Genomic DNA, 25392 nt, shown 5'->3' with positions numbered 1-25392 from the left:
AAATAATAATTGATATTATGTTGTTTTTTATAAATGTAATATATATATATAAATAATATTAATCTAAAAATATTATATTATATTTTTGTTTATTTAATTTAGTTTATACAAATATTGAATTTTGCACAAAAATACGACACGAAACATTTTGCACGAGTTTCTTTGGGTACACATTTTGTTATTCTCAAAATTCAGGTACACAATTTGTATCATTTCAAATCCTCGGGTACATATACTGCAATCAAAAATAAGTTTTCACTAACGGTTAAAAAAAGGTAACTGTTGTACACAAATTGCATCTTTCTGGTAATTTTATGTACACATTTTGCTATTTGTAAAGTTCATGTACACAAGTTGCATAATTTGTAAAGTTCAGCTACACATCTTGCATTTTACTCTAAATTTAATTACAAAAATCATGGTTATTACATTGCCAGCGAAAGAATAAAATACATATTTCGGCCCATTTACATCTATACCCAATGGGCCAGGTTAGAGTCCAAATTAAAGATTGGTCTGCGCAATTAAATTACTCAAGTGAAAGCTAGGTCAAGCGAGTGTAGTGTTCTGAAAAGCACGGAGAAGAAGAAGGAGCATCAAAATTCGATATCCTTGGATCTGTCAACAGGTATTAATCAAAATTTAATCAAACTCAATATTTCCTTTTTTTTTTCAAACAAACATATGCATACATGTATTATTTTTATTCGAAATGTTTGTTTGTGTGATTTTGCATCCTACATGTTTGATGAAATGCCACTCAGTAGCTTATTTCAAATGCATTATATTTGTTTCTGTATCTATATTGTAAAAGAGCAAGCATGTAGGTTTATCTATGCAGTTGGCCTCACATTTCTTGCCAGAACTTTTTCGCCTAATTTTCGTGCTTTTTATTTAGCGGTGAGTCACTTTTTCGATGCATATTGTTAGTGGGATGTTTAGGTTATATGCTATGAATAGTGGCTAGGGTTACAAACCAGTTGCTTTCTGATTTAGTAGGATTCTTGATACATACGCACTAGCATACTTTTTTAATCCGCAGGTAATACACTAATGGCCTGTAATATTAAAGGGCTTAAAAACACATGTAACAACGTAAAGAGCCTTTTATGATTCAAGTATTATAGAGCTATTAATCAACTTATTTCTGAAATGCCTCAGTTGACTAAATTATTGTAGCTGTACCATTTGAACTGCACGTATATTGGCAAATTTAGTTAGTTGAATAAATACGTTCGTAGAATTGCTACATTATGGAATGATATTTCTTTTTTCGGAATTAGGATTTGAAGCATAGTTTTTATGATGATGAATGATTGCTTTTTGCGTAAAAACTTTGGTTTGGTATCGTACTACTACGTTCTTCATGGTTTTGAGGTTTCATTGTTTTATTTTGTTACTTGAATTACTATATGGTTTGTTGTTATATAGATCGAAATCACTGGTGGAGAATACCTTTGAGCTTTAGTCATGGTGGGCTGGCACCGACATCTGCAGTCTATAATTCGTCAGGTTGGAAAAAGAGTGGAGCAAAATTGCACTGCTACTGTCAACACTTCTTTTTATCATTCGAAGTCCTTGATACATGGTATGTGTATCTAACATCTTCTCTGAAAGCATAGGGAATAGAGCTCTAACCAAGGATAATTGAAATTTAGCTCTCTCTCTCTCATGGCTTTTATATTAATTTGAGAACTGGCAATATTTTTTTTCTTTACTATGTATCATGACCCTGCATTATTTTCCAGAATTTCATATTTGTTATTGGATGATCTTGCAGGAGAGTTGCCATATTTGCGCAGCCCTCAGGGTCCATTGCCTACTTACTATGCAAGACCGTTATATAACTGTTTTCAACAAATGGTAATGAAATTGCAAGTTGCTGCAAGGCCCGTAGTGGATTTGTTTGGAATGTATATTTGTAGCTTTTACCCCTAAATAATGGTGAAATTGTCATATTGATGCAAGGAAATTTCAAATGACAGCAGAATGAGGCCCCTTTCTGCTGTATATATGTTCCACATTTAACTTTTAAATATTTTTTTAATGCCTGTTTATGAGTTTTAATGAGAATTATGTAAGGTACTACACTATAATTGATTTGATATGCTGGATCACTTGTTCCTCCATACCCTGTGTATAAGTCGTGTTTAAAATACAGTGTCCTAATTTTAGAGTACCAGTGTACCACTAGTGCTAGTATGAGATGGTTAATCTTTACTACTGTCCACTATCACTGTATCTGTTTTAGTTTCTGGGAATATGAGATTGATTAGCGACCTAGTAGGTAAGATTAGATTATCTTCTTTAAGATGCACAAAATGTCACTGTGGGTGGTAGAAGATTATTTTTCTATAAAGTGTTTGTGAGGAGGAGGGAGTTAATTTCATATGCAAAGCTATGAGATTTTATAAGTAGTTGCCCTAATTTTGTTCCACAGATTTCAACACTTGCTTAAAAATAGATAATTGTGGATTTTATCCTGCTGAATTCCTATTTTTAGATGCAACATGTCCTTATTTCCATACTTCCATGTACCTATGTCTTCCTCTTCGCCTTTTCATATGCATTATGGACAAGTCAACTTTGTTTCGAGATAATAGTAGACCACTTTAGTGCAGGTACAATTAGTTACAAATTTATGATCTACTGCTTCTAATGATGGCAGGGATTCACAAGTTCAAGGATTTTACTTGCAAATATTTCTGATGAAACACCAATACCCTCTCCACTAACGCCGCAGTTGGCATTAACTAGTGGAAAAGATGATGCCAAGGAAGCTGTCACCAGTAAACCTTCGAAAGTTCAAGCAGTCTTGAAGAACATTAAACAGGTATAAAATTGTTTATATGTAGAGTCTATTAACCATATATTTAATTACCACCAGTGGTTAACATTATTGAACTATGTCATTATATCCTTCTCTCAGAATATTCGCTGATTACATCATTTTTTAACAACTAGATTCATCTGTGTTATCTTCTTATTAGAACATCTTCTGTAAAAATAAAGAAACAGAGAAAAAGGGAAGTGGATTAGTGTTATTTATTCAAGTACAGAGGACTACTGAACAAAAAGTACCTTATGTTCTATGCCTCTATTCAGTTATACAGCCTAAACTAAACTTTAATTCCCATTAAACTATAGATCTGTGTAGCGTGTACCAAGCCTTTAGTACCATGGGAGTACCATCTGGTTGGAAGGAATGGATGAGTGAGGATGGAAAAAATTAAATTATATTGTGCATGTGAAAGCATAGTTTATCTATTTGTCCGTTCCAACCAGGTATTTTAAGTACCGGGGGGGATATGTACTACCGAGTGTGGACATGTGGTTGGAGTTGTGACCCTAATGCATGGATATGTTGTTTGTTGTCTTATCGTGGTCTTTTGTTTCTGTTGTATTCTTGTTCTTGCCCTGTTATAACAGGGAGTGGGAGTCTTTACAGAAACAGCCTCTGTGCTCTTAGAGGTAAAAGTAAAGTCTGCATACATCTTTACCCTCCTTACTCCCTAGACCCTGCTCTATGAGCGAGATACACAGATTCATGTTTGGTGTGGTTTGGTATGAAATTTTAAATCCATCATTCTTTTCACTTGTCCCACCCAGTCTTCTTTTCAACTCGTTTACACCTTGTTCCATTAGTTCCTTGTATATTCAGTCCGAAGTATAAAAATGTAAGGTCTAATATGCTAATATATATTTTTGCTGGCCTTGTAATCTTTTTCCCTTCTTATTTCAGAGTCCTAAAAAGGTGAACCTTGTAGCTGCATTGGTTAGGGGCATGCGCGTTGAAGATGCATTGCTGCAGTTACAAGTCACTGTAAAGCGAGCGTCAAAAACAGTATATCAGGTGACTAAATTACTTGTTCTTCTATGAATGCAGAATGCAGTTAGAATTAGTAGCAAGTTATGATTTAGTGAAGTCTATACACATCTCAGAACTTCTGTTCTAATTTGGATTCTCAATAACTGTAAGCCAATGTGAGGCGCCTTTGGATCTGAAACCTGGAACAATGATTTTTAGTTGCAATGACTTGATCAAATGTAGTCCTTTTACCAAGGCCAATCACATAGGTAGTAAACTGATTTAGTAAACTACATATGATATGAGACGATAATCCAAGCATTGCTCATCAGCGGTATCAATTACTATCACATTATGATGAGCGAATGGCTTGCACAAAAAGTACCATATCTGCGATATAGTCTTGAACTATTTAAATAATGTGCGTGCTCTCTCAGGTCATTCATTCAGCACGGGCAAATGCAACGCACAATCATGGATTAGATCCAGATCGTCTTCTCATTGGTATTCTTGCATCTTATTCTCAGTAATTGTTTTTAAAGTCTAACTCTACTTACTGTACATCCTCTCATTTTTCAAAGCTGAGGCACATGTGGGAAAAGGATTTTTCAAGAAGAGAATAAATTACCATGCTAGAGGAAAATGTGGGATTAAAGTGAGACCGGAGTGTAGATTAACTGTGGTAGTCCGAGAAATTACCCCCGAAGAAGAGGCTGAGATCGCAAGGCTAAGGGTTAAAAACTTCGTCAAGCTCAGCAAGAGGGAGAGGCGGTTAGTCCCCCACAAGCTTATTGAGACTACTCCAATCTGGGATCGCAAGGGCAAAGCTAAATTGCAAAGTTAAGGCCGTGGAGGTGTTGTTGGCTTGTTGCCTCTTTAGCAGTTTTTGTCTGACCATGGATGCAGCTATTTTTTTTTTTGTTTGCCCAGAAATTATGTATCAAGCATATTTATCAGTTGGATGTTTTTGAAGAAAACTTAATGAAAATTAAGGTTGAGTTTGCATTGACGGACTTCCTCGGGATGCTGCTTATGACTTATGTGGGGGGAGAGTCTTGTGCATCTGATAGGATCTTCTTTTGTAATAAAAGAACAAAAAAATGGTAATAAACAAATGTCGTTTTACCATATCGGAGATATGCGGATGTATATTTTAATATTTTAACAAGGGGATGGCTGCAGTTTCAGGCTAAAACCGAAACAAAGTATAAATTCTTTGGTTTCTAATTTTGAAAACCGAAATGACAACCAATCCTGCGGTTCAGTTTCAGTTTCAAAATTCACGGTTCGGTTATAATCGATTTGATTTTAGTTATAAAATCGCATCACACGAAATTCACAGAAAAATGGCAACAATCTTATCTTGATTGAAATGATGTGAATATCATGATATTTTTTGTGTTATTGTAAGAAAAATATGTAAATAGATAATTTTTATTATCAAATATTTACCATCCATTTATGTGTTTTTTTAAAATTAGGAAAGTGAATGATTAGATAGATACGTGATATAAATTAAATCATATAATACACAAATCACAAATCAATCACTATCTTATAGAAGTTTTATAGAGTGTTATGTCGTGAACATGATCCTTATTTTCCTACAGGAACTAAGGAATGGGGGTGGCTGTTAAAACCATCAAATAACAGACAAGATTATAGTTGCAAACCAATGATAAAAGACTACTTAACTACATTCGGTCACATTTTGACCATCCTGGTAAAACAGACGTCAAGCATATATCTTGCTCTTTATTTTGACCATTGAAATTATTTGTACGCGTTATGGTTGCAATATGTGTAATGCATTATGAGTTTTTCGATTATTTTAATATTCGAACACACTAACATTTAAACATGATATGTTGTCATGAGGGGTTAGGGGTGTAAACGAGTCAAACTGTTCGTGAGCTACTCGAGCTCGACTCGTAAAAAATTCGAATACGGCTCGAAAATAATCGAGTCGAGCTCGAACTTGAGCTTTTCGAATTTTAAACCGAGCCGAGCTCGAGCTTCAAATTATTCGGCTCATAAGGTTCGCGAGCCTTATCGAACCTCTATTATTTTTATTTTTTCTTAGTATAAATATATTTTTATGTAAATATTTAATATTTATTATATATTATTTATTTTTATCGAGCCGAACTTGAGTCGAACCGATTATATTTCAATTTTTTGTTAATATTTAGTGAATTAATTCAAGTTTTCGAGCCGAACTCGAGCCTACCGAACCTTTTACGAGCCGAGTTTCGAACTTGAAATTAAATGCTCGATCGAGCTCGAGACCGAACTATTTTAATCGAGATCGAGCCGAGCCTGACAGTATTCGGCTCGGCTCGGCTCGTTTACATCTCTCGTTGTCATATTCAAGTACATTACACGGGGTAATTTGCATGATTTACAATGTGTTTCTTCGCCGGTGGCAGGATTCGAAATATTAACATGGATAATTTGTATTCCTTGATTTATAATCAGCTTCCAAGTTAGAAATACAATAGCGGAGAAATAAATATATATGTAAGGATATGATTCCGGTGATAATAATTGTTTTGTGATCCGTAAAACTGCTTGTATAAGAATATCTTCGACCCATACTCACTTATTACCTAGATTCTACATGGATAACGAATTTTAGCTAATAGTCTTAATTTTGGCTTTTTCAAGTGCACAACATTTTAGCTAAATTTTTAGATAATGCTAAAATAATCCTATAAATTTGTTGATTGGGAAGCCATCATCTATAATTACCATATCAGCTCTGTCCAATTAAAAAAGTTAAAGTAATATTTTCTTTATAGATGATGTAAAGTCATTCACAAGATCTTGAAATTTTAAAACTAATACTTTATTATTATTATTAAAGAATAGCTAATCATTATAAATAATAATATTGGAACAAAATACCTTTTTCATCATCTAAATTTTAATTAACTATTATTTTATATTATTTTAGCTAACCAAAATAACTACACCTTGAAGACAGCTCTAACACATTTTTCACGTGTTCAACACTGTATTGTTGTACAGCAGAATAATAATAATGTATTCAGGGTTCTCACTCCAAGAATTTCTTTTTAAATTTTGTTTCCCGAGTATTTTGTGAAGAGAATAGAAAAGTTAAAAAGAAAATTTCCCTAGGTTCTTTCTTAAACTTTTTTTTTCAGAAAATGAGATGAGATGTTTCGGAAGATCACAAATCTGTTTTTAAATAATTCATGTTCGTGTTTAAGCCGGCCCCAAAATTGAATTTATATCATGATATCAATGTACTATCCTACATTCTTACTTAAATAAGCCCACAAATTGAACTGAGATTCATATTAAGCCCTACCATATATATTATATAATATATGCAAGTAAAATAGAAAAGGACTTGGATAAAATTTGAAAAATCAGTTAATATTATTTGAGTGACCCGGATATGTGAAAATAAGGCACAAAAGAAATATGTATACTTCGTCAACTGCATGCAATGTTATTACATATTTTGAGGCACAGCACAACTAATATAAAATTAACCTCGTTTTAAGAAAATCTAATATATTTACCAAAATGTAAATATGCACAACTTACAACTAACACAGATACAGATGCATTTTGGGGGAGAGGAGGGGAAGGGGGATGCATTATCAGGATAACATAATAACAAAAGATACAGCGTACTTTTTTAAAACCAAAGCATAAAGTTAAGGTAAAAAAATGTACAAAACCAATCAACCAAATACCTCCTAAACAAACAACACTAAAAGTTAACTGCAAAAACATTCTGCCTTTAGTATTGATAAATATAACCAACTATTACCAGGTAGAGATTTGGTATCGAGCTGCAACTTTGTACAGTAACCACAAATTCTGTTGAACTATAAAATACTATACAGATTATATTCAAAAAACTTAGCCCTGCCAATTGCCAAGACTAGTTCTACATTTACATTTTACCACTGTTGCCCATCAAATTCTCCTATAGAACAGAACATAAGCAGCTGATGTCTTTATTTGTTCCTGAGCAACAGGTGAAACATGGCTATCGTCAAACTCATACCACTGATTTTGTCCCAGCTGCAAAAACGAACAGCATAAAATAAAAAACTGGCAGATTTTCCATAAAAATATTAGATATAAGGAATTGTAAGAAAAGAAAAATATCAAGGACGCAGGTTAGAGTGAACAAGGACACTACCCTCGACAAGTTAGTGCAACTTACTTGGACAAAGGCGGTATAATGACCCCCTCCCAGGCTACCATAGTGGTTAACAATCCCATATAATACATAGCGTTCTGAAACCCCACTAATTTTGTGAACAGTATAATCCATGAGATTAAAGTCCTCAACTGGAAAGTCCACAAAAGTTCCCAACTTATTCTTAGAAAATCTGTTGTATGAAAACCGCTTTAGATGAATAACCAAAATTTCTGGCAGTCTCCAAAGATCCAATTTTTTGCTGGCCTGGCGATGCTCCTTGCACTTGGGACAATACCTAATTAGATTTTTAAAAAGTAAATAAATCATTCATATGATTACCTGTACAATGTTTAAAAAGGCAAACATAGCAATATCAAAACAGCGGAAAGAAATAAGTCAATAACAATTGTACCTCAAGCATGAGAAGCTAAAAGGATAATTAAGTGTGTCTAAGTGGAGAATTAGTAACTGCTAATACTATGGTTCTGGGAGATATAATCAGTGTAACAGTGGGCAAGTGAGTAGCAGTGGCAGTTTTGGTACTATTTAGTGAATGTTAATATCAGGTCACCATCATGGTCTTGTTCTTATATTGATCCCTTTGTTACAACTTTAAAACCATTTCTTTAGGTTAAAAAATCACCATTTCCTATAAGCTAAAAATTCTTACCTCAAATCCTTCAAGCACAATCAAAATGCTCACAATTACATATTTTTGTGTACTACTTCGAGGGTTATACAGTTATACTATTACTAGTCAGGCAGAAGAAATTGAAAATATACGTACCACATGTCCTCGGGTCCTAAAGGCTCCTCTTTCAAGAACCCGTCCAGGCATTTATAAAGAGAAACAGATTCTTGAGGCCTTTTGGTAAATAATGAAGATTTAAATAACTCCGGCAATAAGCTTAGGCGAGCTGTGTCATACAAACTCCTCATCTTATTTGACCATGAAACAAGCACAGTAAATTTCCTGCAGGACCTCGGGGATGGTAACGGCTCATTCATCTGTATTGGGGTACCTAATAATGAATTGTTCTCTTCTATTAGAGAAAACTGGAAATCATCTTCCACATCCAAGGCAGCATCAACTACAAAATTAACATCATTATCCTCTAATTCGCTATTTGCATAGCCGTTTAATGTAACAGTGCTTCCAGCATTCTTCATCTTAGAGTCTTCACTACCAGTGGTCTGGGCATCATCATCCTCCACAAACATATCATCCACTGACATTAAAAATGGATTAAGTAACTTGAGAAATTGTTCACGTATCTCAGACCCTTTAGGAATATCAGGTATTCTTGCTAATAAAGGAATGCCGAACTTATTCCATTTTGATGCATATATCGACCTGATCAAAATAACAATACAGAAATTTACCATAAGATATACCAGGAAAATAGGGATTTGGATAAAGTTACAAGCAAGAACTACTATTAACATCTTCTCACAATGAAGATTGAAGAGAGCGATGAAAAACATACCCCCCAAAATTATTGGAGGTAAAAGTGGACGAATTCTAAAATTAAGAATGACAGCTTCCTTTCAAGTATGGTAGAAGTGTAAGTGCTGCAACTTTCAGGAACCACAGAGACATATAAGAGAACATGATAAAGTGTGACAACAGGTGTCAATTTTTTAAACTTCAACGTTTTGTTTATCAGATCCGGATAAATGGAAATATCATCTCTAAAAGGATAATAAGCAGTTATGATAAAAAAACCCAACTATAGAAACTAGTCATTTGAAGAAATAAGGTGATTATTAGATTTTGATACCTTTTGTGCACATGATACAATTTCTAAACCGGCTTCACAATATATTGATAATTTTTCTTACCTATCAAACGAAGAAAAACAAAGTAAAAAGGAATAGACATCAACCTAGCGCTATTGCTAAGATGACTAAAGTGAACTAATTATAGAAATTAGAGTCCTATCAACATAATATGCATAACTGCTAATATTCATTTACTGAAAATTAACACTGGGACAAAAAGAAGCATTATTTCTATGCCACAGAACCTTTTCGGCAACTGCCTTCTAAAGCATACTCTAACTATGCTTATCATTAACCAAAATCAGTCAAAATTATGATATTAAAAAAAATTAACTGGAACCCAAAAGATTAGACTTACATCGGCTTATATTCATGCTGATGCATGAACACAACCAAATAAGATGAATCATTGTTATCTTTTGGCAACCGATATGCCACAAGTTGATCAGAATCTCTAAGCAAGTCTACTGAGTCGGCTGGCTTGTCCAAAAAATGCATGATCTGATTGCCATATACCTGCCAATCACAGAATCACTTGATAAAGACAGGTACTAGATCCAAAGTGACCAATACACTACACACATAAATTTTTTGATGGATCTGCTTCGGAGTTGTGAAGACTGTAATCACTTAGAAATAAAAATCACACGAGTCAGTATTCCTGATCAACTTTGATATTATTTACATACGTACAAAATATCCATAAGTTAAATATGAAACCTGCACCTTACATTGCTCATCACAAGCCCCAAATCTATCTAAGAAACTATCAGTTTAAGGCTTCCTGGGACAGTTTTGTAAATTTTTCTCAGCACTACAAACTCAGAATGATTTTGAACCTCACGGTAATATACATCTAAAGGTAGAGCATGTTAGACTGCAACAAACTGGTTCTAGGAACTATGATCTCCTACGTTTGGTTTAAAATATATTAATTAGGTCTAAATGCCTATTCAGAAAAATTTGTAAACATGTTAAATAGACAAAGAATAAATTACAATACTCCAGCACAGTTAGGCAAGGCGATTTTAATATTTGGCTCAAAGTCAAAGCATATCCTCTCATGACCATAAAGTAACTTCACACTCATGATACATTGATAAACTAGAATGGTTCTCTAATTCGTAGACACGATCAAGCCACACATACCTCTGCCAGCAGTAGTGTTTCATCATCACGCAAGGAGCACGAGACACTTACAGCTCGAACAAGATCCTCACACTTTGCAAACTTGGGGACAGTTACAGTAACTGGAATGGGCATACTACTCCCATCAGTGCTCAAGACTGTCAAAGTCATAGTCCGCATTGTTGTTGAAGGCAACGGCAATGATAAGTACATAAAAGGATCAAACGTAGTTGACACCTTGTTGCAGAAAGGGCAAACTAATTTTGATCGAAATTGGCCCTGCAAGAAGCAAGAAGGTACACTTGTTTAACATGGTAGATCAAGTCATATTCACTATAAATGAGTTAATTAATTGTGTATTAATCAAGCTTGTGATGTCATCGGGGATTGTATAGAAGTGGGAATGGGGTGAACTACATGATGAAATTTTAAGATTATATAAATTAATGTCTCAAGGAAATGGAACACATTTCAGACAAGAAAGTTCTCTTGGTGATAGTATACTAACTTGGCACACATCCACGATAATGGAATCATTACGAGCAAGATGATTCCTCCAGTGTTCATCTGCTACTTCATTGTCTGGAATATCATCTGCATCTTTTACTTCAATATATGGCTTGCATTTGACTCGATTGAGATCTTCATGTAGTCCATCCAACAAAAAAGCAAGGAACTCCTGTATCAAGGGAAGCAAGGTTACATAATAAGAGAATCAGTATACATTTTCTGCAAAGCAAATAAAATGCCACCTAATATTTAACAAACATCATACTAACTTGAGAATCGTGCTGGTTGTAACCACCGAATTGAGGTGCAAAGTCAGAAAGTGCTGATTTAAACGTAGTAGGAGCCACTGGTCTTGCTCCTGGTGTCCATAGTTTTCTAAACAAATCCCCAGCTGCTAAAGCAAGCTTACCCTAAACAAGCAGTATAATGTTAGAGCTGGATAGAGCGAGACTTACTTTCAAAACTATATGTCAAAGCTTGATTATACATAAACATACATTCATGCCCAGGGGATTTTCAAAATTTAAATCTTTTTTAAAGTCCCCAAGGAAATAATCAACAAACTTTGTAGTATGCACCAAACACTGGAAAGCACTGTTCATAAAACAGGTGTTCCCAAGATTAAACAACCCAGTCATTCCCATTGCACGAGCTTCTGTGTACAGACTAGCAGATTGTTGGTAGTCTACTCTCAAATTTAAACTTATATCAGTGTTCCCATTAATTTTAGGCGAACCAGTCCAAAGATCTACTGCCGTTTCATCCTTGGAATGTTGTCTTCCTTTGGTCATTTGTGATAGCCCATATAGTTCCAATTCCAGAAGAATCTGCATAAAAGTTTTGATTTATATGAGCAAAGAATTACGCTTCTCTTATGACTGCAGAGACTAAAATACATAATTTATCGATCTCAAACATATAAACAATACAAACACATATTCACAATTACGACATATTATATCACAAATAGACTGCAGAGCCTGACGACACTTATATGGGGAGCTTGTACAGACTAAATTCTTATTAAACATATATAGATCCCAACAGATTCCTAATAACAGCACATTCAATATTACATCCTACACTTCACCACACATTATTTTGTTTCTGCGGCAAAAAAAACCAAGCAACCATTTACCCCTTCATTTTGTAGAACTGAATCTGGTATGTTTCTGCCATTTATGCTGAACTGGGTTATTTGTCCTGAATAGTCCCAAATGCGTAACTGTAAACATAAATCAAATGAACAACTTTTGCCGAAAAACCATTAAAATCTAACACAGGTATGAATTTAGAGGGTCTTGTCTCACCTGGCCATCACCAACACAGAAAATATTGCATGCTCTTTCAAACGTGACAGCTTCATTGTCCTGCAAAGTGCAATTTGATTGTAAGATAAAGGAAAAAAGAACTTTCACATAAAGATAAGAGTATACAATATCCTACACATTGACAGGATTCGGGCTTTATTAAAAAGATTCAGGATTTCCAGCAAGTACATATTATATATTCAACAACTTAAAATGATCAACTCAGATGCATTGAACTAGGGTAGCAGGGAAGTGAAGTGAGATACTAAAATTGGAACAAAAAAAGTAAGTATCATTTACTCATTTTGTATTGCATATGATGTCTCCTGCACCTACCTTATTATGAAACTGAAGGACACCAAGAGGTGCTTGTCAGTGTGGAGTAGTTGAAGAATGACGAGTATGACAAGTTTTTGACAATCTAATAGAGCCATACGCATAGTAGCATATATGGATGCATGAGTTTATGACAACCATTTTCATACATATGTTTGGTAACAGAAAGTAAGTAACAAGAACAAAGGTAATTTGCACTAAACCTTTCGACTAATTTTGGCAACCAAAATATTCATCTTTCCCAAAAAATAACGTATTTTCAGAGAAAATGAATCCTGCATGGCATCTTCAGCAAAAAGGATGGTTCCGACCTTGTTTACATCATTATGCCTACATGGAAGAATATAAAGGAGATCAGCAAGGACTGATATACAACACGCCAACTGTTATTTACAATATGATTCCATTTTGAATAGAATAAACATCTCCGTGAACATAAGGAGAACCGAGTTACAAAATATTTAATCGATATTAGGATAATGAAGCTCAGACTGCAGGAGGTTAATTATAAACAATACAACTACCAACAGTTCTAAAGTAGTTACTCTTTTTTTCTCCTAAACCTAAGCTATGCTAATTTAGAAATTCCCACCTCATACTTATCATGTAACCATACATCAGGAATAATAATTAATATTATAAGGGATAGTAATATATTATGTTTTCATAAAATTCAAGTTACACATGTACGAGTAGGTAAACAGGTAAAAAGCTGCGCCTGCGGCGCAAAAAAACTGAAAATGTGATCATTTGCGGCAGTGAGGATTCATATTAAAAGCCAATCAAATCTGGCACCAGGATTTATGTTATGGTTAACTAACATTCCCGGATTTATGTGATGGTTAACTAGCATTTCCACCCATGATATCAGTATTTAAATGCAAGGGCAACGGTCAAGGATATCAACAGGGCATCATAATTCATAATTCTAGCTAGAAAACCGTGTTTTATTAAATTGCAATTTCTTTGCTATGTAAACAATAAACAAGTAATCTACGGTAAAAAGGTATCCCGACAAGGATCCAAGAACAAAGTCTAACACAAAGGAAGTCGTATCTTATTCTAGGCCCAACTGCCCAAGAAGAAATTCAAATTCAATGCATATCTCACTTTTCTACTTTAATCTTATAGGACATATAAATGCAGTTCTAACAGACAAAAATTGCAATGCAAATAAATAACTAAGTAAACTAAGTTAGTAACCAAATTGAAACACTTAAAACAATATATATCACATGTAGAATCTCATACACAATGCCCTACCATTTAAGCGCCCGCAAAAACATCCAATCCGAAATCAAAGCATACCCACACGCCACGCCTTCCTCCTCAGCTTCCACCTCCTCTGGTGTCATTTTCATCAAAATTTCCGAGGTATATTCATCAATCTCCCAGAAAGCATCCACTTTCACAAATGTCGAAGTGGTGAGATACGATACCCCTATGTTATCACCGCCCGATAACACCGCCTCTCGCGCCTCATTCCACCACCTAAACACAACAAAACAGTAATTCAAACCACAATTCACTAGTAAAAACTAAAAAAAAAACAAAACAAATAATTCACTAATACATACACACATATAGACAAGGATATAAATATACCTGTCGTGAACGAGGTAGAGTTGAGGATCATCATTGGGAGGAGTGAAGGGGAGAGCGAGAGGAGCACCCCAAACGTCGTCGTTTTCGTTTTCGTAATCGAACAACATGGAATGAAGAGAGAAAGGTTGGATTAGGGTTTTAGAGAGGAGAGTTTTGAGGAGAGAGAGTGAGTAGAAGAGAGAGAAAATTAGGGTTTTGAAAATTCGATTCAAGCGACGGTTCATGAATTGTGTGTCCGTCAATTCTGATTACGGCGTTGACTGTTTTTTTTATATTCGGGGGAAATGGAACATACCGAGAGAGAGAGAGAGAGAGAGAGACTTGGAGAGACGTTTTTGATGGGAGTGGAGTACACGCGAGGGAGAGTGAGAGTGGGGAAGGGGATATGAGGACAGGTGGAGGACACGACAGCAGCTTTTGCCGTTACGGATCTCAGTTAGTATGTCTTTACGGTTCCGTTTCTGGTTGTGTCTACACCAGACTTGTCTGTCACTTGAGTTGAACTTACTTTTTTCTTCTATCAATTCACTTTAGGTTGTGTAATTTATAGGACTATAGATAAGGGATTTACAATCTTTTATCTATATCGATATTTAATTTAGATTTCGTTGGATTTGGATTGCAAAAATGGATATTAATTTGGATATCATTAATGTATAGGCGTAGTAGTTAGTTAATATAGATTTTATAGAGTTTTTGTTGTTTCTTACAAACTTAGAAATTAATCAATTCGAGTTTTAGATAATTTTTTTAAAATCTTGATCAATCTAATATGAATTATTAATAATTTATTACAATCCGGTCACAATATATGTTAGTTTTTTAAAAATCTCCCTAAAGTTTTTTAAAAAAATTATTACGAATACATGCACAATTCCGGAAGTCATAAAGTAGACTCTACAAATATTGCTTAAAATCTTCAACCGAACTAAAATTTATTAAAAATCATTAATTTTAATAGCATATCTAAATATTTTAAAAAGTCCGAAGATAATAAATAATTTTTTTTGGAGTCGTTTAGTTCAAATAGCGGTATGAGATTGTAATTTGAAATCGGATTAAAGTTGTATGAAGTCGAGTTCTCATTTTTGATATCATGTATTCGGTTGAGTACTGAAATTAGCATGTTTAAATTAAAATATTTTTAAATCATTAATTTTAATTATTTTAAAATATTAATTTAATATATAATTTTGGTTTTTCGATTGATTTTCGTATTAAACAATTATATTTGTGGTTAAATAATGATAAAAAAATAGAATTAAGTTTAATTAATTATACCCCTCTTTCATACTCATCTTTCCGTATAAAAAAAATCATAGGGTTTTACATAACGGTAAAATTACAGAATTAAGTTTGAGGAATAAGAAAAATCTGAACCTAATATGTGGATCGGAGATGAACGAAACAATCCCTTATTACTCATCAGATTTGTATAAAATGTTTAAAGTTATAATTAGCGCAAAAGCACGGCTATTTTACAACAATCACTTTTTTTGAACTTAACGCACATTTTGGGAAGGAAGTCATTCAGCTTAACAGAATTTTTATCTATGCCCAGTCACATTTCTCTCCTATAAGTTTCCTAAACGTACTGAATTTGGGCCCATAATCAACACACTCTGGCTTTCAGCCTTCGAAGTACATGGGCCAATATTAACTGGTAGTTAACCCGTTGAAACCAGCCCCACCCAATTCTTCATTGGGTTGATCAAACCGAACCATCCAAAATCATAGGTTAATTGAGTTAAATTTTTGTTGAGCCGGTTATATTAGGTTAGTTTAGATTTTAATTTTTAAAAACCTCAACCCAAGCTGGTCTTAATTTTAAGGCCAGCTCATTTTCATTATACATTATCGACTCCCGACCCATTTTAGCTTAGTATATTTATTTTTGCCCATAATTCAATATGCACTATGCTCTAGACAAATGAAATAATAACAATAATTTGTTTTGTATTTTATTGTACTTTTGCACTAAACTTTTAAATTGAATTGAACTCGGGTAATATGAATCAGACTATGAGTTGAACCAAAATAACATACTTTCACAAACTATTATGTTAGACCAATTTGATTAGTTATAATACTTATGCTTATCATATATTTATGCATAGTAAAAAAAAAATCACAGTTTATGAAATTAAGAATTTATGTATCTTGAATCAAGTGTATATTTTTAACTTTCCGCTTATTTTTCCGATAGTTGTGTATATCTTTAACTTTACACTTACAGTATAAAATATATTTATACTTATTTTAATATACTTGTAATAATTTAGATGATCATTTATTTCTTGTATATAGCATTTTTTTTATAGGCTACTACTCCCTCTATCTCATTCATTTCTATACACTTTCCTTTTTTGAATGTTTCATTCAATTCTATACATTTCAAAGTTACCAAAAATAGTAAAAATTTAATAATATAAAAATCAACTACATTCACTACTTACTCCCACAACAACCACTTTATCCATTAAATAGTGATTGGTCTCACCACTTTACCCAACTTTATACTTTCTTCTCACTAAATAATACTTTTTCATTTTCTCTCATTCCACTGTCTTACCAAAATTACAAAAAATAACATTATTTTCCTGTTATGTCTTTTTCTTCGTGCCCAAACTATTTGTATAGAAATGGTCGGGACGGAGGAGTATTATTCTTACTCAACCCATTCAATCCAACTATACTCGACCCAACCCATCACTCGTATAATAGGATTAGGTTATATTTTTTTCTTTGATATTAGTGGGTTGAAAATTTTGAAACCTGAACTAAATGGATTGATTAACTAAATTGTTGAAACCGACGTTACCAGGTAGGATTAATGTTTGTTTGGTTCAAATTCCTCTTTCGATAGAAATCAAGACATGTTTTGGAATCAGCTGTATAAAGGTTTAAATTAGTTGTTTTAAGATTAAGTAAGTTGTCTTACTTATCGAATTTAATTTAGCTGTTACGAATAAAATTATTTGATAAATAGGTGTTTAAATTATTATTTTCTGTTATCTACTTGTAAAAGCTCTACCCTTTTCCAAAATTAATTTTTTGAGATCAAAAAAATATTTCAATCATCTTATTACCAATATTATTATTAGATATTTCATTTGATCAAAATTTTAATTTAATATAAAAATAATTTTTTGACAAAAAACTAATTTCCAAACGTGCCTAAATTTTGGTGTGGGAGCCCCTTGCCATATAGAAATGATTTTTCATTGGTGGGATAGGTTACTTAGTAAGAATTGGATAAATAATATTTTTTTTGACAAATAGAAATGTAAATTTTGTACATATCCAAACTTCAGCGTATCTTTACTTCCTATTAGTGTAAGGGACCAGGCTGGGAAGGTCTTAGAGTCAAAAATCAAAATCCCCTAACACATACCCAAAATACAGTTTATCGAATATTCCGTTCAAAATAGAATATACATATGGGAGATATGTGTTTATTTTTTCTGGAAAAAAATTGTAAAAAACTTTCATTTTGACTTTACTATTTTTATCTCTATGACGCGTATACACTCAGGTTAAAAAATGGAACACACGTGCATGTGTGTTGTATTTTAAAAAGTTAAATACGCATCTATTAAATATATATTTCGTGACTATTTTAGACGGAACGTTTGGCAGTTTGAACTGGAAAATAGTCATGTTCCCAAAAGGTTATCTTAATATTTACTTAATATATTATAGTAATTTAATTTTTAATTATTTGTTATGTAAATAATTTTCTTTTGGTTTTATGGGATAAAATTTAGTATATTAACCTCAAATTTAAAACTCAATCTCATAATGTTCATGTATATATAATATTGGTATACAAGATATTTTATTTGATTTTAATAACTTTTTATTTTTAAATATATTGTACTAATATATTTGAGTTTTTCAACCCCATTTTATTTTTTATTGTATAAATTAGAGATAAATGACTCAAAATTGATTATGAAATATTATCGATTCAACTTTTAGTTTAAATACGCACGTATTTATTTTTATTCAATATTAAAAGAAAAAGTTTAAAATTGGCACCCTTGGATAAATCTTGGCTTCGTCCTCGGTCCAGACATTCACAAACGGTTAGGTATACCCAACAAAAACGAAACAAAAATTCGTGATTCTTTTTTGCGTGGCTTGCTAATTATGGTCGCAGTTCAACTTTAATAAATCCTGACATATACATCAATGGACGTCGTTGCCGATTTGAAGTTGAAGTTGATAGCCACTACTATGAAGGGAAAAAACAAGCATAAATTGACATGTACAAGTTTCTACTAGTATAATTTTTACGTTATTTCAGGAGCATTGCACATTATCCGGCAGGACCAGAACCAAACTAGAAAGTCATGTGTGTTGGTAATGAGCAGGGATGCACATGAGTTTAACTCTGCGTGTCCTACTCGAGTTCCGTAATATTTGAATTTCATTCGATAATATTCGAGTTGAGCTCGAACGATTCGAATTTTTTTACCGAATCGATCTTGAGCATCAGAGATTACCCGGCTCGTAAGATTCGGGAGCCTTATAAAAACCTTCACTAATTTTAATTTTTGATTTTAAATAAATTTTTATTAGAATTATTTAATATTTTATTTCTATTTCATAAATTTAATCATATCGAACTTGACACTAACCAATCATTGTTCGAGTTTTAATCAATATTTGGTAAAATAAATTCAAACTTTCGATCCAAATTTGAGGTTATCAAACACCAACCAAGTTTTAAGTTTGAAATTCAAGACTGAATCAAATTGAAGTTTGAGGCCAAACTTCTTAATCAAATTCGAATCGAGCCTCGTAGTATTCGATTTGACCAGACTCGATTACAACCCAAATTGGAACACATATATGCCAGTATATCATGATCACTGATCACATTTACAATACTATTCAGATCTCCCCAAATTTTGGCACGTTTATATTCTGTAGACTGTACTAGTAGTGATACCTGTGGTAGGAAATTTGTAAGAAGAAAATGAAAAATTGGTCCAGGAATAAAAAAGAACAGAAACAAAGACATTGATCAAGAAATTGAATGGGGGTGGATACAATTAAATAGGTCGGCAGACAAAATGAATGTGTTATGGGAGAAGGATGGAAAACAATGGAAATACAGCAAAGTGTGATAAATTACATGTCAAAAGCATGATACACAACAAACAAGTGAAGTATGGATTGCCGATAGCTAGGTGAGATCAAGTCAGCAAGATTATTATCCGTATGAAATTTACCATAGTAAAGCTGACAAATAACCTAATCCACGCAAAGTTTTCCTGCAGCCCCTATGGACTATGACTATTTTCTGCTGCATTTAGAAAGTTACTTTTGAACACCCTATCAAGACTCTAGAGCCCTTTATACTTATGGGCTGCTTTTAAGATAAAAAACAATTATAACCTCCCTTCACTCTAGGCTCATCAACACAATTAAGTATTGCTAATCAAGTTTTTAATGCATCTCTCCCTTGTACAATCACCAAAATTAATCTTGTTGTGGACCCTAAATTAAACTTAATCACAACTGAAACCTAACTCAACTCTTGGGGAAAAAGAAAAGGAACCCTAGTACAAGCAGACTTAAAAGGACTCGCATTAGAGACCAGAGCAATTGTCAATGTCGTCGAGCGTGTCACAACTCACAAAACAATTGGGTTCAAATAAATTTTTAAAAATTATATTTTTATACTCTTTTTTTGACGTGAGTCCTAAATAGGCCCAATAAACTTTGCATCATGAATCAAGTAAGAATGAGCCTGATCATAACAGTAAATATGGCCACATTAAGAGTCATACATGAAATTTGTTCACTGGGACGTTTTTACGGCCCTGAAAAGTAATATATCCACTAAAAGGGATCGTTATTATCATCAATGACGAACTTAATTACAGGAGCGTGTTATTCCATTTCTAGATATATGGAGGCTCGCAGACAAAACTTTTAACAGAGCGCCTCGCGAATGTAGAAAACCAGCTAGCCAAACTCCTAACTGAGCGCATCGCAATAAAAACTCACAAATATAAGTTTCGAGTCACATAGCATTATTATGAGATCGTTGTATGTGCCAAGATCCCTATGGATCGCATATGGGGTGCCAAAAAAATCTTACTCTGTACAGTCATGATACCAAACGCCGCTCAAATTTTGATTGCTGGGCTTTAATCTTGATGGCCGAGACGAAACCCTAACCCACTTAAAGTAACTTGTTTCTTATTTTAATTCAGAAATGGTTTGTATTAGAGAGAATATATATTTTCTCCGATATCCAAATAATCAATCAAGAAGATTAACAATCATTATTTCGTATTTTTCATGTGCTTATCAACACATCCATATTTCATTCTGTAAATTCAACAAACTCCGAAAATATTATTATACCAAATTAAGCCAAATTGGGGCAATGAACCGGAGATACTCTGATCTAGGGGTGGCAAAATCAGACCCGACACGAACCCAACCCGCAAAAGTACGAATTAGGGTTTAGGATTTTAACTTTCGGGTCGGGTAAAAATTTATCTGAAAAAATCGGGTCATTTTCGGGTTGACCCGAAATACCCGAACCCGACCTGTTTATTTAAATAATTAATATATATTATATATGTATATAAATGGTAGGTTATATTTTATAAATCATTTATAATATTGTGTTTTATTATATTTTTATTTTTTATATTAATTTGACATAATATTTTAGTTTTGTAATGATGTAAATTAATTTTTTTAATTTTAATTTTTTTAATTTTTTCTAATTTTTGGGTTATTTCGGGTCAAACAGGTCAATTTCGGGTTATTCGGGTACCTATCAGGTCGGGTTCGTGTTACAATTTTTGAACCCGTTTCGGGTCGGGTCGGGTTCGGGTCAGACTAAAAAAATCAGGTACATCCAGTCCGACCCGAACCCGACCCAAAACCCGAAATTGTTCCCTCTACTTTAATCCCATTACAAAACAGTACTCCACTAAAATTTATTCCATTGCATGCTAATCTCATGCACCAAACATGATCATGTTCACAGTTCACACTTCATTTCCTAATCCCCACACACCAACTTTAATTTGTGACCAAATATTATTATGTGGTGCCCGTTTAAGTCAATAAATGTGGATTATGCCTTTAATATATATTCATTATTCAAGAATAATATATGTTAATTTTCAAGAGTGAAGGAGTTTATGATACATTCTTTTAGTAAATTTTAAAGAAAAAAAAAAGAGAATTTTAATAATTAAATAGAATTTATTACCAGTTTTTTTTACCTTCGCGGGTCGAAAGCTCAACGTCATGGTTGACCTTTTATTAATTCCAAATATATTTTATTTAATCTTGGCCACTGACTCCCTAACATTGGTCGGCAATCACGCCATTAACATTGTAAGTATTTTAAACTAGTGCAAGATGTATGGCATTAATCATCAGGAAATAGGGGCCAATTTTTGGTCATAAATAGACTACTAACAATTCAAGTAATGTTTACTCAAAAAAGTGAATTCCAACCAAGTTTAGAACCGCTTATCTTATTACCGGCCATCTGGAAATTAACTTATAAAGCATGCTTAACAGCTGAACCATGCTGCCTCCCACGCAATTGCGTTCAGCCACTTTTTTATTTTATTCATTTTTTAAATATATTTATGTACTTAGAAAGGAAAAATTAGTAAGGTAACTCAATTTTATTTTTTTATTTAGGTAATATCAGACACCCCTTATTGAAGCTTAATTATGTATAAAATATGGGTTCTGTCGTACATTTATTTGATCTCTTGTATCTCATGTTCTATGTCTTGTTTAAATTATTAGGGGTTAAATTGAACAATATTTAACCATAAATTACACATACTATATGATTAAGAAATTTTTAAATGTATAGTTAGTTTAAAACATATTTTATCACTTTAAAATCTAAAATAATTTGTTTTATTTAAATTCAAACTTTGGTTAAATCGATCATCTAATAATCAAAATCTATATTATTATATTAAATACTAAATATTGAAAATTTGGTTGTTGGTACTTGATCACTTTTATTTTGGCAACTTAATATTTAACATAAAACACTTTTCTTAATTGAATAATACTCCCAATGTAATTACATAAATACAAATATAATTAAATATGTATAATAGTTTCTAGTCGAAACAAAATAATATATAATACTGACCCGGCCCAAAATAAATTATGCTATTGAGCCGGTGTAAAACAAAATAATTAAATATGTATAGTGGTCTCTTGATAGAAAAAATTGTATACTAATCATCGGGGCCAAAATAATTATATTATTGAACGACTCTAAAATAAGATTAAAATTAGAATAATTGGTTGGTAGGTATGACAACCCGAGATAAAATAAAATAATACAAAACGTTCATACGGGTTTAAACAACATTATACTAATGACCCGTGTTAAAATTAAAAATAAAAAAGTAAACATTGTTAGTTGATTTATTGTATTGGTCTAAAAAATAATAATAAATATTACCGGTGCAGTTTAAAATAATATATAGTACTCATCGGGCTAAAACTAAATGCAGCTAATTCAGACTCATCCAGCCTAAAACTAAATACAACTAATTCGTTGGTTGATATAATGACATCGAGTTAAAATAAATAATATATATTACCTAACTAGGCTAAAATTAAATAATATTCAACCCAAACTAAAATATAACTAAAAAAATCAAATATAATTATTTGAATTTTGTTGATTTAAAGGTCTTATATAATGAAATTGAAGGGTTTTCTTCTATGTCTACAATATCCATATTATTTTATAAAAATGAAACTAGAGATAATATTATTTTCGTAAAACGAAACTGGATATTATTATGTCGGATAAACACAAAATAATATATGTTGTCATCTGAACTAAAATAAATGTATGTAATTAATCCCAGGTAAAAATTGAAACCCAAAATTAATTAGACCAACTAAATACACAAACACACACACTTTTATCAGGGCTAACAAATTTATATAATATATCCGAACTTAAATAAATTATATTAAAATTTGAATATAATTACTTGGATTTTTTTATATAATGGGTTTATACCCAAACAAAATAATGTGTATAATTGAAGGCTAAAACAATGTTAAAATTGAAGTAAATATGATTCTCACTATTGAATATGTTAAAATATTAAAATAAAATAATTAAAAAAATTAAAACAATGTAAATAATAGAATATTAAAATTAAAAATAATAACTAAATATATTTAAAACAATCGTGCATCGCACAAATTTTAAATATACTATTGAGTAATATTTTGGTTAAAATTCTTTAATCAAATTATAAACTGTGTGCCGGTGTATACTTGCTAATCGTGAAATCTCTTCATTTTAATTCATTTTGATTGTTTCATATCTATTAATAATAATGGACCACCTTGTATAATAAAAAATGAGTTAAATTATTTATGATTATGTCCGCTGAGGCAGAGTTTAAATGCAGTTTACATTGTTTAACGTGATTTGTAGGTTATTGCGTGAGCCCGTGGAGTTTTACCTAATACGCACCTGAAGGGTAGCGACTACGGGTTTCGGGACTGAGCAAAACCGAACCGAAACCGAAAAACCGAACCGAACCGTGTTAATTCAGTTCGGTTCGGTCCTAATTTTTTAGAAATTCGATCTATTCAGAAATAAAATTCGATTCAATTTGGTTCTTTTAACAAATATTTTGGTCCGGATCAAATAGATCGAATATACCAAATCATAAATATTATAATTTTATATTATATAAATTTACATATATCTTAAAAGTTATAATCATAAATTTTAATTGTAATTATATTTGTAGACTATTAGAACTTTACATATCACATTACTTTAATTATATTTTAAATTTTATAATTTGTAATTTATTTTTTAATGCAATTTTTGTTTTCTGTCTGTTCGGTCCAAAAACGGACCGGACCGAACCGAACCGAATTCGGTTCGTTTCGGTCCGGTCCATAATATAACTTCGTCCGGTTTGATTTAAAAAAAAATGATTATTCGATTTATTCGGTTTGGTCCGATTTTGGATCGAACCCGAATTCTCAGCACTGACGGGTTTTCTATGATAATTTTTTTAAAAAAATTTAATGTGCGCTCAAAATCCAAATAATGAAATGCAGTAAGGAAATGTCGGTTTTTTCAAGAAACGGCAATTTTGGAGTTTAAAAAAAGTAGAATCTGTTCTAAAACAGTCGTACACAATTCAATACAAGTCTTATCTGTACGCAGATGCAGAGACGTTGTCATCATTGTTGTTCATGCCTCAACACAAATGTCAAACAACAGTTACAAACATAAACTCCCCCCCCCCAAATCAATATGTTTGTTCAATTTTTAAATGCAATACTAATTGTTTTTCTTCCAAATTAAAAACTACTCCAAGCAGTCCACCTCAGTTTAAACTAGTAACGGTATTTCCAATAAGGTTATCATATTAATTGTCAACTTTACTAAATTATCATATATATTAATATTTTATTTTTACTCAATTTTATATCAACTTGATAACGTTTTATTCTAATAAATATCAACCTTTAATTGTTGCCTATTTGTTCTCTTAAATTAAATTGTAAATGACTAATAAATTAAAAAAGACATTAATAATATACTCCCTCGTCTTTTTCATTTCTTTACACTTTCATTTTTGGGATGTCTCATCTATTTATTTACATTTCAAAACTTACCAAAAATAATCAATTGGTCCCCCTGTTTACCCCACTTTACC

General features: G+C 32.4%; 2 protein-coding genes across 2 annotated transcripts; one reads left to right on the top strand and one right to left on the bottom strand.

Moving 5' to 3' along the window:
- Positions 1-472: 472 nt before the first annotated feature.
- LOC141711904 (uncharacterized) lies at positions 473-4936 on the top strand. Its single transcript, XM_074514607.1, has 7 exons — positions 473-628; positions 1432-1588; positions 1781-1863; positions 2669-2833; positions 3743-3853; positions 4246-4312; positions 4390-4936. Exons 2-7 carry the CDS (start codon positions 1471-1473, stop codon positions 4650-4652), a joined length of 807 nt encoding a protein of 268 aa, XP_074370708.1. The 5' UTR covers positions 473-628; positions 1432-1470; the 3' UTR covers positions 4653-4936.
- Positions 4937-7560: 2624 nt separating this feature from the next.
- Positions 7561-15158, bottom strand: LOC141711903 (ubiquitin carboxyl-terminal hydrolase 8-like). Its single transcript, XM_074514606.1, has 13 exons — positions 14666-15158; positions 14324-14551; positions 13264-13390; positions 12725-12784; positions 12553-12639; positions 11912-12241; positions 11684-11824; positions 11413-11583; positions 10926-11183; positions 10135-10292; positions 8782-9348; positions 8016-8289; positions 7561-7870 (listed from the first exon to the last, which is right to left on the bottom strand). The coding sequence occupies exons 1-13, from the start codon at positions 14887-14889 to the stop codon at positions 7763-7765; spliced, it is 2733 nt and encodes a 910-aa protein (XP_074370707.1). The 5' UTR covers positions 14890-15158; the 3' UTR covers positions 7561-7762.
- Positions 15159-25392: the final 10234 nt, after the last annotated feature.

This window comes from Apium graveolens, chromosome 3, assembly GCF_009905375.1.
Source record: "Apium graveolens cultivar Ventura chromosome 3, ASM990537v1, whole genome shotgun sequence".
Lineage (NCBI taxonomy): Eukaryota > Viridiplantae > Streptophyta > Magnoliopsida > Apiales > Apiaceae > Apium > Apium graveolens.
The sequence above is the reverse complement of the archived record's forward strand: the minus strand, read 5'-3'. Positions and strand labels throughout refer to the sequence as shown.